Source organism: Xenopus tropicalis, chromosome 2 (genome assembly GCF_000004195.4).
Source record: "Xenopus tropicalis strain Nigerian chromosome 2, UCB_Xtro_10.0, whole genome shotgun sequence".
In the NCBI taxonomy this organism is placed as follows: domain Eukaryota; kingdom Metazoa; phylum Chordata; class Amphibia; order Anura; family Pipidae; genus Xenopus; species Xenopus tropicalis.
In genome coordinates, this window is record NC_030678.2 from 168,790,129 (window position 1) to 168,809,732 (window position 19,604).

At 42.8% G+C, this 19,604-nt stretch overlaps 1 protein-coding gene across 1 annotated transcript; it reads right to left on the minus strand.

Moving 5' to 3' along the window:
• Positions 1–6,354: 6,354 nt before the first annotated feature.
• hikeshi (heat shock protein nuclear import factor hikeshi) lies at positions 6,355–15,489 on the minus strand. Its single transcript, NM_001097324.1, is given in 5 exon segments — positions 6,355–6,767; positions 8,288–8,406; positions 12,483–12,634; positions 13,775–14,012; positions 15,365–15,489. Coding segments are annotated over 5 exon segments (594 nt in total). The 5' UTR covers positions 15,395–15,489; the 3' UTR covers positions 6,355–6,712.
• Between the last annotated feature and the right edge of the window lie 4,115 nt (positions 15,490–19,604).

Sequence of the window (19,604 nt, forward strand, 5' to 3'; positions counted from 1 at the left end):
TATTCTGCAGAAAGCATTACCATACCTTAGTAAAGAGCCCTAGAAGCTTTCTCCACTTGCTTAAGATAGCATGCTGCCATTTTAAATAGCTTCCTGTTATGTTATAGGTCAGATTACACATTCCTAAGGGAGGGGGAGGGAGTTCTTAGCATTCTTATGGGAGGGGGAGCAGGAGAGGGGAGAGAGGAGAGAACTGCGCAGACTCTGCCCACTGGAATTAAGGCTGTTTCTGAAAGGAAGTCAGACACTGGAACAACATTTTTACAAAAAAAGAGACAAGAAATCCTGTTTCTTTTGATAGAGGACCCAGTGCAGCGTTTCTGTGAGTGCTTATGGCTGTATTTACACAGACATTTCTGATAAAGCTTACTGAGTTTTTACCTTTCCTTCTCCTGTAAAATCAGGGGATGTAACATTGAGGTTTCACTGTACATATTTTCCCATTCTGTGATAGATTTGTGTACCTGCGCCACATTATACTATGGGGAACAGTGATGGAGAAAGAGCTCACTCTTCTGAAAGAAGGAAAACATGTCAGCACTGAAACAAAACAAAATGGCCGCTGCCTATTCAATCACACAACAATGGGCAACTTTGGCCTATGGGAAAAATATATTGCGTACAGTGTATCTTCAAAGCAGATACCGTTATACAGAGGAGTGTTCTTGTGTGCAATAAGCTATATACAGTATATTATATGCTTCTGTGTGTGCAATAAACTATATACAGTATATTATATGCAATTATCCAACCCAGGGATCCCCAACCTTTTTTACTGGAGAGCCACAGTCAAATATAAAAAGACTTGGGGACACTGGTGCTTCCTCCCAGACCCCTACAACCCAAACATGACACTTCAGGCTCTCACTCTGGGCTCAATAGAAGGGATGAACAATTTTCCCTACCGGCACGTGAATGACTTCCCCAAAGTACCCACCACTCTCTCGGTGCCGTACAGGAACTGGAACGCAGCCCTGAAACTCTATAAAAAAGACCCACCACTAGTCTCAGCTAGGCTTCCACTATGGGGAAACTCCCACCTTCCACATCTCCGAAACCTGCAAGAATTTATACTATGGCCAACCCAAAATCTTAAATACCTCGGGGACCTGTTGATAAATTCCACCTTCCCCACATACGAACAACTATCCTCAAAATGTCAGCCCCCAAAACCACAATTTTTTAGATACTTGCAACTCAGGCATGCTTTCAATGCCCAGTTTGCTACACTAAGCCCAGAAATAACACCACTCGACATAGAACATATCCTCCATAAGCCTGAGGCTCCTAAATTAGTGTCACATATTTACAGTATTCTACTGTCTACCAAACCCAGGCCATTTGAAACAGCCAGAACCCGATGGCTCACTGACATTCCACAACTGACCTCTGAGGTCTGGGAGGAGGCAACAGATAACTGTTACAATTATTTAATATCAACCAGAGATCGCCTGGTACAATACAAAATTATGCACCAGCTATATATTACGCCATACAGGCTATACAAAATGGGGAGGAAACCAGACCCCTCATGTCCCAGATGCAATACTTCACCAGCAGGATTTTTCCATATGATATGGAGCTGTCCCGACATCGCCAGGTACTGGTATAAAATCCTAAAAAATCTAGCTGATAACCTGGACTTTCCCCTCGTCACCTCTCCCTCTATATGCCTTTTCGGAATACTGGAAGACATTATTCCAAGCAGTTACGCCAGAAATCGGTACCGAACCCTCCTTTTTTACGCTAGGAAAAACATCGCCATGCACTGGATGGGAGCACGGCCACTGTCCATAAAAACATGGAAACAGTTGGTAAACCAAGCAATTCCTCTAATTAAACTTACCTCAGAAGCAAGGGGAACACAGGCTAAGTTCGACCTGATCTGGAACCCGTGGATTGAGGCAGGGTTAGACTAACTCTGTACAACAAGTCTTATAAGCAAAGCGAAATTGTATATTTATGTAGTATGTCTTGCAGCTCTGTATAACCAACTTGTACTATTGGGAAATGTACACTACTAATGTTTGGCACAACTGTCTGTCTGTTGTTAATAAAAATTTACCTTTAAAAAAAAAAAAAGACTTGGGGAGCAACACAAGCGCCATAAAAGTTCATGGAGGAGCCAAATAAGGGATGTGATTGGCTATTAGGGGCCTCTATGCACCCTATCAGCTTACAGGGGCTTTATTTGGTAGGAAATCTTTCTTTATTCAACCAAAACTTGCCCCCAAGTCAGGAATTCAAAAATAACTCCCTGGTTTGGGGGCACTGAGAGCAACACCCAAGGGGTTGGGGAGCAACATGTTACCCCGGAGCCACTGGTTGGGGATCACTGATCTAAACCCTCATACTGTCTGAGAATGATGATACAGGGGGCCATTTTCAAGGGCTTTGCTGAACATATGGAATCGAATTGCCCAAACCATAAAAAAAAGACTCAAATCTTTCCACACAAATACAATTTATTTAGGCAGTGAATATCTGTTTATATGAAACATAAATACATTAGGTAAAGCCCCAAAGATTTTCATTTTTTTTTAATAGCTAAATATGGATGTCTGCAAAATACCTTTTTCATACTAGGATTCAGTAAACCTTCTATAAGCTTTTCTTTCTTGAAGGGAAACAATCATGACTTGAGGGAGAGCAGCTTTGTGAGGGACAGTGGGCTTGGGAGCGGGGGGCACATATAAACAGTGCCCCAGCCTATCAGAGCGAGGCAGGGGGCCACCTCCATTAGAAAAGATTGGCAGCACTAGGGTTACATAGTCATAGTGATCCATTCCTGTTAAACATGTGACTATACCTTTAAAGGGGTGGTTCACCTTAAGGTTAACTTTTAGAATGTTATAGAATGGCCATTTCTTTTTAATTGGTCTTCATTATTTATTTATTTTATAGATTTTTATTTGGTTTCTTGTTGTGGTTTCTTTCCTGCTTTTAAATGGGGGTCACTGACCCCAGCAGGCAAAAAAACTCTGTGAGGCTACAATTTTAACGTTCTGTTTACTTTTTATTTCTTATCTGTTCAGTCCCCTCTCCTATTCATGTTCCAGTCTCTCATTCAACCACTCTCTGGTTGCTAAGGTAATTTAGACCCTTGCAACCAAATAGTTGCTCAAAACTGGAGAGCTGCTGAACAAGAAGTGAAATAATTAAAAAAAAACACAAATAATAAAAACTAAAGACCAATTGCAAGGGGTGAACAACCCCTTTAGCAACAAATACTTTATAAAATGTGTCTTGTAGCCCCGATTCTTAGAGCATGGTGCTCTACCAAGTATTCTGGGTAATGGGTTCTATACATATAATTTCAAGTTGAAAATGTTGAACTATCCCTATGTACAAATGACTCCAATTCTTGGCTTGCATTGTTTTAGAAACAACATGGCCGCCACAATAAGTTATTTTTCCATCAGTGGGTTTAGATTGGTCTACTTTCCTGCCTCACAGACGTGCAACACATCACCTTATGGCACAGATTTCCAAAAAATGGTTCGTCATCAGTCACTGATCTATAGCAGTAGGGACAGTCCCTCAAAGCAATGTAGGGAGCCCAGTCTCAAGGCTTGTTTGGGGTAACCTTAAGGGGGCCAAAATAAATCTTGGACCACAAAGGAGAGCCTGAACCCAAAAACCAAAAGAGATCTCTGCACTACAGTCTATGGCACAAGTTACATTTGATGCAATATATCAGTTGCAATAAGATCAACATCTTTGTATTGGCATAAGGAATAGTGGAGCAACGTCCATCTACAGTAGTTTGATTATTTTGTTACCAAAATGGTCACTTTCCTAAAGGTGTGAAACAGATCATGTTCCCCAAGGTTTGCTGATGGGGGAGCAAATTATTATTCCGTGGTTAATGACACCACTGATTCTGTATGCATACAGTGAAGCAAGGGTGCAAACATACGCAGCTCATGTAATATAAGGACCACTTGTATTCATTCAATAGTTTGGGGGGAAAAAACAGATTTACTTCAATTTAAAAATGTTTTAGTTCCGTTAACAAATATGCAGTTTATTTAAGGAACAGTAACACCAAAAAAATGAAGTAAATTAGAATATAGTGAAGTAATTCGAATATAAACTACTGATGCCCTGCACTAGTAATAGTTGTGTGTTTGTTTCAGAAACACTACTGTAAGTTATAGAAACAAAGCTGCTGTGTAGCCATGGGCATAATTATTGAAATACGGCTAAATCATGCATGTTACACAACAGATAAGCTCTGTAAAGCACCATTGTATTTTACTGAGCTTCTCTGTTATTTGCTGTGTAACCTGCACCTTTTCTCCTTTTTTTCGGTTCAAATGGCTACACAGCAGCTTGTTTCTAGATACAGTAGTCTTCCTGAAGCAAACACACCAGTTTTATCAGCCCCGGGCAAGTGAGTGGTAATCCAACAGTCACATTGTGATCTCTGCTGCTTAGCTTGCTACCTGTGGCACTTCCCATTATAGTCAGTGGTTGCCTAGCAGAGATTATTATGCCTTGTCTATTAGAGAAAGACTGAGAAGTCTCGAGTTTCGTGCCCCTTGTTTCAGGCAGCATTGCGTAGGATGGATCATACAGGGCAGAGTAAGTGTTGTCAGTTGTTTCATGCTGTTATGAGTCTTAAAGTGGTAGTTCACCTTTTAATTAACTTTAAGTATGATATAGACGGTGATATTCTGAGAGTTTACATTTGGTCTTCATTTTTTCAGTTATTTTTGTTCAGCAGCTCTCCATTTTGGTGTTTTAGCAGCTATTTGGTTGCTAGGTTCTTATCTTTCCTAGCAACCAGGCAGTGGTTTGAATAAGAGACTGCAATAAGTATAGGAGGCAGACTGAATAGAAAGATAAGTTATGAAAAGTGACAATAATAATAAAACTGTAGCCTCACAGAGCAATCATTTTTGGCTGTCAGGGTCAGTGACCCCCATTTGAAAACTGGAAAGAGGGAAAAGATGAAGGCAAATAACTCAAAAACTACAGAGAATAAATAATAGTTATGCACCGAATCCACTATTTTCAGATTCAGCCGAATCCTTCATAAAGGATTTGGCCGTATACCGAACCGAATCCTAATTTAGTAACTAGGATACGGAAGGGTTCAAAAATTTCCAAGAAAATGTTAAACTTTCATGTTTATGTGACGAAAAGTCATGTGAATTTAAGGATTCAGATTCAGTTTGGCCAGGAGCAGAATCTTAGCCGAATCCCAAAATCCTGGATTCAGCGCATCCCTAATAAATAATGAAGACCAATTGCAAACTTGTTAGGAATAGGACATCCTTCACCTTTGACATGGACTGATATTTTGAGACAATTTGCAATTGGTTTTTATTTTTTTATATTTTGCGGTTTTTCAGTTATTTAGCTTTTTGCTCAGCAGCTCTCCAGTTTGGAATTTCAGCACCAATCTGGTTGCTAGGGCCTTGTTTACCTTAGCCACAATACAGAGGTTTAAATAGAGACTGTAATACAATAAGAAGCGGGAGTCAATAGAAAGAAAAAAGTTTTTTTGGCTTTTGGCCTTTTTGGCTTGGTCAGTGACCCCTCGTTGAAAGCTGGAAAGATGTAGAAGAGAAAAGAGTATAATTAAAAATGTATAAAAAATAATAAATACCAACTGCAATGTTGTTAGGAATAGGAGATTCTATAACATACTAAAAGTGAACCACCCCTTTAAAGGAAGCCAGCTGAGCAGTTTGTTTTTTTTTATAATTGCAGCTACTGACCTTGGCCAGCATCATGGCATCTGTGTCCAGCTCTATAGGCAGGAGTTGTTTATATATATATATATATATATATATATATATATAGTGTACATGTATAGTATACTATGTGCTCAATAATATTAACTCTTTGTGTAATATTTATGAGGCTAGAAGGACACATTCTATCAAAGCCAATGAGGAGTGTTGGTAAATAAACAATGGATTTGAGGCAGACTGAATCATCCCCTAAGAAGGGCATGTATCTGCAGCCTTGTATCTGTATGCATAGAGAATGTGTTGGTCTAGAAATGGACTAGGTTTGCTCTCATAGACCTTTATATTTTGAACCAACGCTGGAATGCTGGTGCTTTGTTTCATCTTTTACAGCTTCTCCCTGCAACTCCAACAAGACCAAGTTACGCCTGGCATCATATGACTGGTTCTGTAATAAGTAAATCTACCCTCTGTACCATAAATGTATATATATTATATAAGATACCTTCCTATACTAGCGTATAACAGCATACATTTGTACAAAAAGGCCTACCTGTAAAAAGCACTCCGGAAATCTACAATCAGAAGCCACATTAGTAAAACCATAAGAAGCCACTACTGTACTGACTCAAGAAGCTTAATACCAGAAAGGTAACCTTAAAACAGGTTTAATAAAAGAAAGGAAATCTGGAAAAGACACTTAAACAGCTTAAGGGTTTGTCTTAACCCTTTCAAGTTTAAGTGGCTATCAAGGCAATATTTTAACTGAATTAACCCTTTTCACTGTCAGAGAAGAATTTCAGCCCTCTCTGGTAAGGAAAGGTCCGCAATTTCAGCCAACAGATCCACCCCAGCGATACAATCAGCCATCAATAGCGCGCCGAGAGAAAAAACGGCTCGAATGAAAAGGAACCAATCAAGCTGAAGACAGCAAATATGAGAGAATAGTAGGCACGCAATGTCATTGTTTTCTTCCAAAGCAGCACAGCTTGATAAAGTTCTTGTTCCGTTTATGTCTTCCAGAAGAATGGGTTCTGTGCCATACGTCTCTGAAAGTTCTCGTACCTAAAGGGAAAAATGAGTTTATTATCAACAAAATGCTATTGCTTAGAGAGATGGGCTTTTTATCCATCTTGTTGTTGCTAAACTACAGCTTCCACCATGCACTGGCCCTTGTTAATGTTCTGGAATATGCTGAGCAACAAAGCATTTAAAATGGGGTTTTGGAATGTTGTAGTTTTTTCAGCAACTTCCTGGTTGCTTTTTCCCTTAGTAACCTAGGAGTGGTTTGAATGAGACACTGGAAGGTGAATAGGAGTAGGCCAGAATAAGAAGATGAGGACAGGTATGGGACCCGTTATCCAGAATGCTCGGGACCTGGGGTTCTCCGGATAAGGGGTCTTTTCGTAATTCAGATCTCCTACCTTAAGTCTGCTAATAAAATTATTTAAACAGTAATTAAACCCAACAGGAGTTTAGGCTCCAAAAAGGATTAGTTATATCTTAGTTTGATCAAGTACATGTACTGTTTTATTATTACAGAGAAAAGTGAATCATTTAACCATTAAATAAACCCAATAGGGCTGTTCTGCCCCCAATAAGGGGTAATTATATCTTAGTTGGGATCAATTACAGGTACTGTTTTATTATTACAGAGAAAAAAGAATCATTTAACCATTAAATAAACCCAATAGGGCTGTTCTGCCCCCAATAAGGGGTAATTATATCTTAGTTGGGATCAAGTACAGGTACTGTTTTATTATTACAGAGAAAAGGGAATCATTTAACCATGAAATAAACCCAATAGGGCTGTTCTGCCCCCAATAAGGGGTAATTATATCTTAGTTGGAATCAATTACAAGGTTCTGTTTTATTATTACAGAGAAAAAGGAAATATTTTTTAAAAATGTGAATTATTTGATTACAATGGAGTCTATAGGAGATGACCTTTCGGTAATTCGGAACTTTCTGGATAATGGGTTTCCAAATAAGGGGTCCGATACCCCTATTTGAAAGCTGCAACTAGCAAATAATTGAAATCTATAAATAAAAAAGAGACCAAATGAAAACTTGTTATGGATAGGTCAGTTTGAATTGTAGAGTTGGGTCATGGTCACAACTAAAAGTCCTTTTCTATTCATCAGTGGCAAAGCTAGATGTTACGGGGACCCAGAGCACATTCAATTTAGGGAGCCCAAACACTGCTGAGATGACCAATTTTACCAAAATATATTGAAACTGACCATTAATTAGCGCCTTACTGGGCCCTTTAAACTCCCCCCCCCCCTGCAACCACAGGGTCTGCTTCCTCTATATTTAGGTCCCTGCTATTCATTTTCCAGTCCCAGCCGCTTAGTTGTAACAACCTCTTCATGGAACTCTCCAGCCGAGCACCATAAGGTATGAAGGATGCCACACTGCATTGATTCTTTCAGCTGCCATATTGGTTGCCTGTGTAAGGCTAAAGAATTCCCTACATCTAATGACAGGACAGTACCACCACATGGTCACAGACCGGTCTAGACCTTCCCAGTGATGTCTGTACCATGAAGTGGATGAACTGGTTACAGCACAGCTGGACTTACCATTTGAGGACAACATTGGAAGGAATGAAGACTTCTGAGGGGTTGGGGGTCATCTGAGCTTGTGACACAGCAAACGATGTGGCAAAGTTATAGAAATTATCCAGCATTTTCTGAGTGAACTGGGAAAAGAAGCAAAGGAAGGACTGAGACAAAGATTAAGGAATGGCCTCCACCAAGCTGCTGACTTGTGCTTACAATAAACTACACAGTAACACCAAAAAATGAAAGTGTATAAAAGTAACCATAATATAATGTACTGTAACCCTGCCCTGGTACAACTGGTGTGTTTGCCCCAGAAAGACTATAGTTTATACAAACAAAGCTTCTGCGTAGCCATGGGGGCAGCCATTCAAAGGAGAAAAGGCACAGGTTACTTAGCAGATAACAAATAAAACCCCATTATATTCTATAGAGCTTATCTGTTATCTGTGAAACCTGTGCCTTTTCTCCTTTTCTCAGCTTGAATGGCTGCTCCCATGGCTACATAGAAGCTTATTTATATAAACTATAGTAGGGTTTCTGTAACACCCCAGCTGTACCAGTGCAGGAATGGCTGCCCCGGGGCTACACAGCGGGGTATTTATATAAACTATAGTAGGGTTTCTGTAGCAAACACCCCAGCTGTACCAGTGCAGGAATGGCTGCCCCCGGGGCTACACAGTGGGGTATTTATATAAACTATAGTAGGGTTTCTGTAGCAAACACCCCAGCTGTACCAGTGCAGGGATGGCTGCCCCCGGGGCTACACAGTGGGGTATTTATATAAACTATAGTAGGGTTTCTGTAGCAAACACCCCAGCTGTACCAGTGCAGGAATGGCTGCCCCCGGGGCTACACAGCGGGGTATTTATATAAACTATAGTAGGGTTTCTGTAGCAAACACCCCAGCTGTACCAGTGCAGGAACGGCTGCCCCCGGGGCTACACAGCGGGGTATTTATATAAACTATAGTAGGGTTTCTGTAGCAAACACCCCAGCTGTACCAGTGCAGGAATGGCTGCCCCCGGGGCTACACAGCGGGGTATTTATTTAAACTAAAGTAGGGTTTCTGTAGCAAACACCCCAGCTGTACCAGTGCAGGAATGGCTGCCCCCGGGGCTACACAGCGGGGTATTTATATAAACTATAGTAGGGTTTCTGTAGCAAACACCCCAGCTGTACCAGTGCAGGAATGGCTGCCCCCGGGGCTAAACAGAAGGGTATTTATATAAACTATAGTAGGGTTTCTGTAGCAAACACCCCAGCTGTACCGGTGCAGGAATGGCTGCCCCCGGGGCTACACAGCAGGGTATTTATATAAACTATAGTAGGGTTTCTGTAGCAAACACCCCAGCTGTACCGGTGCAGGAATGGCTGCCCCCGGGGCTACACAGCGCGGTATTTATATAAACTATAGTAGGGTTTCTGTAGCAAACACCCCAGCTGTACCAGTGCAGGAATGGCTGCCCCCGGGGCTACACAGCGCGGTATTTATATAAACTATAGTAGGGTTTCTGTAGCAAACACCCCAGCTGTACCAGTGCAGGAATGGCTGCCCCCGGGGCATTTATATAAACTATAGTAGGGTTTCTGTAGCAAACACCCCAGCTGTACCAGTGCAGGAATGGCAGCCCCCGGGGCTAAACAGAAGGGTATTTATATAAACTATAGTAGGGTTTCTGTAGCAAACACCCCAGCTGTACCAGTGCAGGAATGGCTGCCCCCGGGGCTACACAGCGGGGTATTTATATAAACTATAGTAGGGTTTCTGTAGCAAACACCCCAGCTGTACCAGTGCAGGAATGGCTGCCCCCGGGGCTACACAGCGGGGTATTTATATAAACTATAGTAGGGTTTCTGTAGCAAACACCCCAGCTGTACCGGTGCAGGAATGGCTGCCCCCGGGGCTACACAGCGGGGTATTTATATAAACTATAGTAGGGTTTCTGTAGCAAACACCCCAGCTGTACCAGCGCAGGAATGGCTGCCCCCGGGGCTACACAGCGGGGTATTTATATAAACTATAGTAGGGTTTCTGTAGCAAACACCCCAGCTGTACCAGTGCAGGAATGGCTGCCCCCGGGGCTACACATCGGGGTATTTATATAAACTATAGTAGGGTTTCTGTAGCAAACACCCCAGCTGTACCAGTGCAGGAATGGCAGCCCCCGGGGCTACACAGCGGGGTATTTATATAAACTATAGTAGGGTTTCTGTAGCAAACACCCCAGCTGTACCAGCGCAGGAATGGCTGCCCCCGGGGCTACACAGCGGGGTATTTATATAAACTATAGTAGGGTTTCTGTAGCAAACACCCCAGCTGTACCAGTGCAGGAATGGCTGCCCCCGGGGCTACACATCGGGGTATTTATATAAACTATAGTAGGGTTTCTGTAGCAAACACCCCAGCTGTACCAGCGCAGGAATGGCTGCCCCCGGGGCTACACAGCGGGGTATTTATATAAACTATAGTAGGGTTTCTGTAGCAAACACCCTAACTGTACCAGTGCAGGAATGGCTGCCCCCATGGCTACACAGCGGGGTATTTATATAAACTATAGTAGGGTTTCTGTAGCAAACACCCCAGCTGTACCAGTGCAGGTATGGCTGCCCCCGGGGCTACACAGCGGGGTATTTATATAAACTATAGTAGGGTTTCTGTAGCAAACACCCCAGCTGTACCAGTGCAGGAATGGCTGCCCCCGGGGCTACACAGCGGGGTATTTATATAAACTATAGTAGGGTTTCTGTAGCAAACACCCCAGCTGTACCAGTGCAGGAATGGCTGCCCCCGGGGCTACACATCGGGGTATTTATATAAACTATAGTAGGGTTTCTGTAGCAAACACCCCAGCTGTACCAGTGCAGGAATGGCTGCCCCCGGGGCTACACAGCGGGGGTATTTATATAAACTATAGTAGGGTTTCTGTAGCAAACACCCCAGCTGTACCAGCGCAGGAATGGCTGCCCCCGGGGCTACACAGCGGGGTATTTATATAAACTATAGTAGGGTTTCTGTAGCAAACACCCCAGCTGTACCAGTGCAGGAATGGCTGCCCCCGGGGCTACACATCGGGGTATTTATATAAACTATAGTAGGGTTTCTGTAGCAAACACCCCAGCTGTACCAGCGCAGGAATGGCTGCCCCCGGGGCTACACAGCGGGGTATTTATATAAACTATAGTAGGGTTTCTGTAGCAAACACCCTAACTGTACCAGTGCAGGAATGGCTGCCCCCATGGCTACACAGCGGGGTATTTATATAAACTATAGTAGGGTTTCTGTAGCAAACACCCCAGCTGTACCAGTGCAGGTATGGCTGCCCCCGGGGCTACACAGCGGGGTATTTATATAAACTATAGTAGGGTTTCTGTAGCAAACACCCCAGCTGTACCAGTGCAGGAATGGCTGCCCCCGGGGCTACACAGCGGGGTATTTATATAAACTATAGTAGGGTTTCTGTAGCAAACACCCCAGCTGTACCAGTGCAGGAATGGCTGCCCCCGGGGCTACACATCGGGGTATTTATATAAACTATAGTAGGGTTTCTGTAGCAAACACCCCAGCTGTACCAGCGCAGTGTATATCGACTTGAGTATAAGCCGAGGGTGACTTTTTCAGCACATTTTTGGTGCTGAAAAACTCGGGTTATACTCGAGTATATACGGAAAACCCTAGAGACATCAGTGCTAATGCCTCAGGAGAGTTTTATAATCGCAAATCATATCTAGAATATTTGCCAGGTATAAGGCTGAAGACACACCGACCTTCTAGTAGCGACTACTTGTTGTGGCTACTATAATAGACAATGCTGATCATTTACTGATAATTGTCTCTACGTGTGTTTTAGCAGAGGCAATTCTCAGTATTGTCTATGGCAGGGGATTTTCTGGCATTTAGTAGCCGTGACAAGTTGCTGCTATTAAGTAGCTCTGTGTGTCTTCACGCTAAAGGAGAGTAGGTCTGGAACACAAACACAGAACCCCCTATAAACCAGGCTGGGCATGCCATCTAGGCTTCGGTGACACTTGGCAGCCCAAAGAAGCTGTGGAGGCCAGCCTGAAGGCCGGTAAGGGTGAGATTTGGGGTGTATGCCTATCTAACATCTCGATATCTATGATATAATAGATGTGTGACAGTTATATTGTATCCTGTGCAACACACAACCTTCCTGCCCACTCTCTGAGCCACAGACAGGCAGAGCAAACAAGTTACCTGGGTGAATGAGTCTATAGTGGACACAGCAGCATTGGCTACAGGGGTTTGCTGAGCCATTTGTTCTAGAAGCTCGACAGAAATCCCAATCTGTGCTACAGAGGGAGTCTGAGGTATATTCATAGTGCCAAATGGGTGCTGGCTCCCTTCTCCTAAAAACAAAAACACCGCAGATTAAAAAGGAAATACATCCTATTTACAGATCTGCCGTATCACCTTTGAGTTAACTTTTAGTATGATGTAGAGATCGCTATTCTAAGAAAATTTGCAATTGGTCTTCGTTTCTTATTTGTGGTCTTTTAGTTATTTAACTTTTTGTTCAGCAGCTTTCCAGTTTGGAATTTCAGCAGCTATCTGGTTGCTAAGTGACCTTAGCAACCAGGGAGTGGTTTGAATGAGAGACTGGTATATGAATAGGAGAGGAACTGAATAGAAAAACAAGGAATAGAAAGTAACAATAACAATAAAATTGTAGCCTAGTAGCATAGTTATATGGTATGAGCAAACTTATGGGGCTGTTCCTGCTGAATTGTGCTTAGTCCAGGGGAATCCCTATGCTGCCATAGTTTTATGGTATCTCTCTGTACAGGCTATGAGCAAACTTAGGGGGCTGTTCCTGCTGAATTGTGCTTAGTACAGGGGAATTCCTATGCTGCCATAATTTTATGGTATCTCTCTGTACAGGCTATGAGCAAACTTAGGGGGCTGTTCCTGCTGAATTGTGCTTAGTACAGGGGAATCCCTATGCTGCCATAGTTTTATGGTATCTCTCTGTACAGGCTATGAGCAAACTTAGGGGGCTGTTCCTGCTGAATTGTGCTTAATAGAGGGAAATCCCTATGCTGTCATAGTTTTATGGTATCTCTCTGTTCAGGCTATGTGCAAACTTAGGGGGCTTCCCCTGTGAATAGATAACCCTGTACTAAGCACATTTTAGCAGGAACAGCCCCCTAAGTTTGCTCATAGTCTGTACAGAGAGATACCATAAAACTATGGCACATAGGAATTCCCCTGTACTAAGCACAATTCAGCAGGAACAGCCCCCTAAGTTTGCTCATAGCCTGTACAGAGAGATACCATAAAACTGAGAAAGCCAGTTGGATGACTAGCTAAATGTCAGCAAGTCCAGTTGATTTGACTTATCACTAAAAATATACCTTAACCTGGATGAATGAAAACCTTCGCAGACAGAACACAAGGGAGTAAGTCAGTGGAGGAACCAGAGCATAGGAGAGAGAATCAAACAGACCATAGAATGTTATGCCGTTAGGGAGTGGAACACTTTGTCTTACCAGACTTCAAGCCAGAGATTTTGAATATGGCGCTGGGCTTTTCATTTGTGATGAAACCAAGCAGCGTCCAGACTGGCATCCCACTTTGGTCAGGGTATGAGAAGTACACAGACCCCCCCATGCGCTCTGGGAAAGGGACGGTGCCCAGCATGAACACCACCACGTGATTGATGCTCTCATAGTCGGGCAGATTAAATACAAACTTGTCTTCTGCCACTTGCTGGGCATCCGTTTGCACCTGCCATGAAATACACAAGAAAGGATATGATTTTCTGATGATCAAGTACATGGAGATACGTCTGTGCAGTTGGTCTGGTTTGAACAGCTGGGTATCCCAGTCTTATGGGAAAAAACTGTTAACAACCAGCATTCCTCTGGCATCCTCTACATCCCTCACGTATATACTGTAAATATCCATTATTTTTTATTACACAATTCCACATTCTACCCTGACAAGGGGCATCTAAGATTCATAGTTTTATGGTATCTCTCTGTACAGGCTATGAGCAAACTTAGGGGGCTGTTCCTGCTGAATTGTGCTTAGTACAGGGGAATCCCTATGTGCCATAGTTTTATGGTATCTCTCTGTACAGGCTATGAGCAAACTTAGGGGGCTGTTCCTGCTGAATTGTGCTTAGTACAGGGGAATCCCTATGCTGCCATAGTTTTATGGTATCTCTCTGTACAGGCTATGAGCAAACTTAGGGGGCTGTTCCTGCTGAATTGTGCTTAGTACAGGGGAATCCCTATGTGCCATAGTTTTATGGTATCTCTCTGTACAGGCTATGAGCAAACTTAGGGGGCTGTTCCTGCTGAATTGTGCTTAGTACAGGGGAATACCTATGCTGCCATAGTTTTATGGTATCTCTCTGTAAAGGCTATGAGCAAACTTAGGGGGCTGTTCCTGCTGAATTGTGCTTAGTACAGGGGAATCCCTATGCTGCCATAGTTTTATGGTATCTCTCTGTACAGGCTATGAGCAAACTTAGGGGGCTGTTCCTGCTGAATTGTGCTTAGTACAGGGGAATCCCTATGCTGCCATAGTTTTATGGTATCTCTCTGTACAGGCTATGAGCAAACTTAGGGGGCTGTTCCTGCAGACAGATAATCCTGTACTAAGCACATTTCAACAGAAACAGCCTCCTAAGTTTGCTCATAGCCATGGAGATACGGCTGTGCAGTTGGTCTAGTTTGAACAGGGCCCGGCATGGCAGGCAGCTGGGTGTCCCAGTCTTATGGGAAAAAACTGTTAACAACCAGCTACTGTTAGACTACAAGTCCCAGCATTCCCTCTGGCATCCCCTGCAGCTGTTATTTGTTAAAAACACAGCTGGAAGGCCACACTTTGGACATCCCTCAATATATACTGTAAATATCCATTATTTTTTATTACACAATTCCACTTTCTACCCTGACAAGGGGCATCTAAGACCCAAGGGACCCATGCCCAATGCCCCTGCCCTTGCACACTGGGGGGGTATAACTATAATGTAGGGTTGCCCAGCCAACAGCCCTGGTATTATGACAAGCATGCAAATGAATAAGGCCTATCAGATTTCCCAGTATGCTCTGCTCCCTGCTGTCACTCACCAGCCTCCCGGCAACAAGGCACCCGAACATGTCAGCTCCCAGGAGCCCGCACTACTGTCTCCTTCTCAATTCTCCTCCCAGATCTGTGCCGCACACTTATACCCAGACAGAAACTTCCAGAAACCTTCGGTCGCCTCAGGACACAGGCAATCGCAACGCACAGCGATCAGCAACCTCTTAGTACCGCCCACTGCCAAGCCCCTCCAGCGCCATGTTAGGTAAGGGCAGTCCTACAGGCTAAACTAGCACGCTGGAATAAGGCGGTCTATACAGTAACGCAGCTCCGCCATATTTGAATAGGGCAGAATTTTGGCTCGCTTGTTTCACAGGCAACAGAAGCTGCCTTATTCGCTTTGGTGTCGGCCATTTTTTATTAAATCTTTTACTATAAGGGTTGGTGGGGGGCACAGGGTGTACTGTAATTAATATTTTGAGGAAACAACTATTAAAGCTCAAATGGCTTTAATGATAGCAGTGTGCTGTAAATATAACCCAGCTACACACGATTAAGGTGATGTGAGAATAAAGAATACTGAAATACTGAACAAAAGCAGTGATATTTTGTCATAAAACAGATGTGCCTGAAAAAAAAATACTTTGAATAAATTTCTCACAAACGCAATAAATAGTCTATATGGCTGTAGTTTATAGCAAGTCAGTAACATGCCGGGGCCTTTACAATTATTATTAACGTTTATTTATAAAGCGCCAACATATCCCGCAGCGCTGTACAATAAGTGGGTTACATACACTGGGCATACCCTTCATGCAACAGCACAAGATTTTGTAAGATCCTACAAAATCTGATCTCCACAGGCTGTAATGTAAAGTTAAATCAGATAAAATAGACGGTATGTTTGTTGCTGCATCTCCATCCGACAGTCAGTGTATTTCAGTGAGGAAGGTCGGTCAGAGCTGCATTCCCTTCCGATAGGCGTGTTGCGTCAGACATAAAAATCTGATGTGTAAACTACAGTATATGAAAGAACTGCAATCAGTTCCATTATATTTTAGCCCATGCAACTACATCCCATGCGTTTTGTCTGTCCGACACCATTCCTCCAAAAAAGGCCACACACATAGCAATTTCGATCTTTTGTGCGACCAATTGTCGTTCCCACCCTCCACTGAGGTTCAGGGCTGAATCATCAGATATGGAGGTAGAAACAATAGAAATTCTACCTCCTTCTGTCGATTCAGCCCTGAATGTAGATTCTGCTCCGGTGCCTTCAACGGCGCTCAATCAAAATCTTTTAACCTGGCCAATCAACGAGTCAACCGATATCCGCTGCCTTTTGCGATATCGGGTGCCTCACCGAGCCACTATACATGCACCAAATATCATACGAAACGAGGTTTCATACAATATTATCAGTGCGTGTATGGCCAGCTTAAGGCAGTTGCTGTGGGGCCTTTTCTGCTAAAGCACCACATGGAGGTGGAATTACATTTAGGGGCTCAAGTTAATTATAGAAAAACATTATGTATGTATATTATTTATAGCAATATGTATGTACACAGCACTGTACAGCTGAACAATAGATAGGCAGCAAATAATTCAAAAACTGTAAAGAAATAAAAAATGAAGAGCAACTGAAAAGTTGCTAAGAATTGGCTATTCATTGGTCATTCATTGGCCATTCCATAACATACTAAAAGTTAAGAGCGAACCACCCTTATGAGATCCAGTGACACTATGAAGCCTCGGGGATACTGATCAGTTGCCTCCAGATTTAGGTTTCTCCTGTTCTTGGGCTTTTGGTTTGGGCAAGTTGCTTAATATATTAATTCAGATTTTAAAGTACATTATGGGCCCCCTCCACCCTGCCACAACTGCAGAAGGACTACATTTTGCTGCACTTCAGTCAAGCAGCTCATGGTTTGTTTGTTTTTTAAATAGAAAAGGCACACTAGCCCAGCTTAGTGCTTGGGTTAACTAGTGGGTTACTAATAATTTGGCACCTCAAGTGAGTTAACCTAGCTGAGTTGCTTCTGATATTCTGCCTCCATCTCCCTGTGCCCAGCAGCAATCCATCAGCAGTCAGTACTTGGTATGTACTTTACTGCCCACCGAGCAGCCATGATTGTTACTGTACTTTGTTCCTTGGCAGCAAAGGAGTAAATGAATATTCTGGCTGCTTAGAGAATAAGCACATCACTTTATTTGCCCCTAAGACAGTTGTAAATTTCTTTCCGTTCGGGGGTGGGTGCATTTTTAGCAGGTGATAAAATAAGACTGTTGGCATTAAAGGACATGATAAGCCCATGGGAGTGTCAATGTTAGGCACTCTAGTGAATTCAATCATTGGTGCTCTGGTCTGTAAAGTATCCCAGGCTGGGGCTTTTTCTTTAAATAAAAGTACCAAGCTGGTGGTATTTTCCAGCAGATAAATTAATTTTAGTCACTGAAATGTGCCTTACGTATTATAGGTATTTGGTTTTTCTTCTTTAAAGGGGTGGTTGACCTTTAAAGGAACAGTAACATCAAAAAATTAAAGTGTTTTAAAGGAGACATATTGGATAAATAAGAAAACCCTAATTTTGTAGGCAATTATGAAAAATATCCGGTGCTGGTTTCTTTGGGCTAAACATTAATCCTGTCTGTAAAAATGGCCCCTTTATTGGAGCTCCCTATAGATCCTATCACTTCTCTGGCCAGTGTGAAATGGAGAGTGGGCGTGTCCTAACGGTCCCTGCCAGAAGCACAGTAGGAGGGGGAGAGCCAATCACAACCCTGCACTCACACAAGCACAGACAGGCTTCAGTTCCCTATCAGGTCAGCCTGGCTGCTGATTGGTTCCTATCATACAGTGCAGTGTACGGAGGGCCGCCGGCTCCCCAGCTCATCCAGAGACTTCAGCCAGCAGGAAGTGGAACAGATGGGCGGGGCTAGTGGGGGGAATTTCTCAATAAATCAGTCAGAAACAACTTTTTTAGCACAATCCTTCTATATTTAGGAGTATAATTCCCTGGTACATTCTTAATTTTTATAGGATATGTCTCCTTTAAAGTAATTTAAATATAATGTGCTGTTGCTCTGCAAAAAAACTGGTGTTTTTGCTACAGAAAAGCTACTATATAATAAGCTGCTGTGTAGCCCCGGGGGCAGCCATACAGGTTACATAGCAGATAACAAGTCCCACATAATGGGGGTTTATCTGTTATCTGCTATGTGCCTGTGCCTTTTCTCCTTTGAATGGCTGCCCCCATGGCTACATAGCAGCTTATTTATATAAATTATAGTAGTCTTTCTGAGGCAAACACACCAGTTGTAGCAATGCAGGGCAGCAGCACATTATATTGTTATTACTTTTATACACTTTAATTTTTTGGTGTTACTGTTCCTTTAACTTTCAGTATGTTAAAGAATGGCCAACTCTGCAAATGGTTTTCAATATTTACTTAAATCTTTTTAATTACTTGCCTTCCTCTTCAGCTTCACTTCAGCTTTTAAATGCGGGTCGCTGACCCCGGGCAGCTAAAACTATTGCTCTGTGAAGCTACAATTTTATTGTTACTTTTTATTACCCTCTCCTATTCATATTTCCATCTCTTTCAAACCACTGCCTGGTTGCTAGGGTACATAAGTCCCCAGCAACCAAATAGCTGCTAAAATACCAAACAGGAAAACTGCTGAACAAAAAACATGATAAAAACCAAACGCAAATTCTACCAATATCTACACCAGTGATCCCCAACCAGTGGCTCGGGGGTAACATGTTGCTCCCCAACCCCTTGGGTGTTGCTCTCAGTGCCCCCAAACCAGGGAGTTATTTTTGAATTCCTGACTTGGGGGCAAGTTTTGGTTGAATAAAAACAAGATTTCCTACCAAATAAAGCCCCCTGTAAGCTGATAGGGTGCATAGAGGCCCCTAATAGCCAATCACAGCCCTTATTTGGCTCCTCCATGAACTTTTATGGTGCTTGTGTTGCTCCCCAAGTCTTTTTACATTTGACTGTGGCTCATGAGTAAGAAAACTTGGAGACCCCTGCTCTACACCATAATAAAAGTTTATTTAATAGTGACCTACCCCCCACAAACACCACAGGCTGCACCTGAAGACATTTATTGCAAAGAGCTTCCTGAATGCCTGTCAGGTTACTTCTTTTAAATATGAGCAGGTCCTATTGCAATGTAACAAAGATCCCAGCATGTATTTACACACAGTTCAGGTTCCCAGTTTTGGGAATGTACCGGAAGCATCTTCTGTGACGAGATAGAGAGGAAGGTTTTCATTGC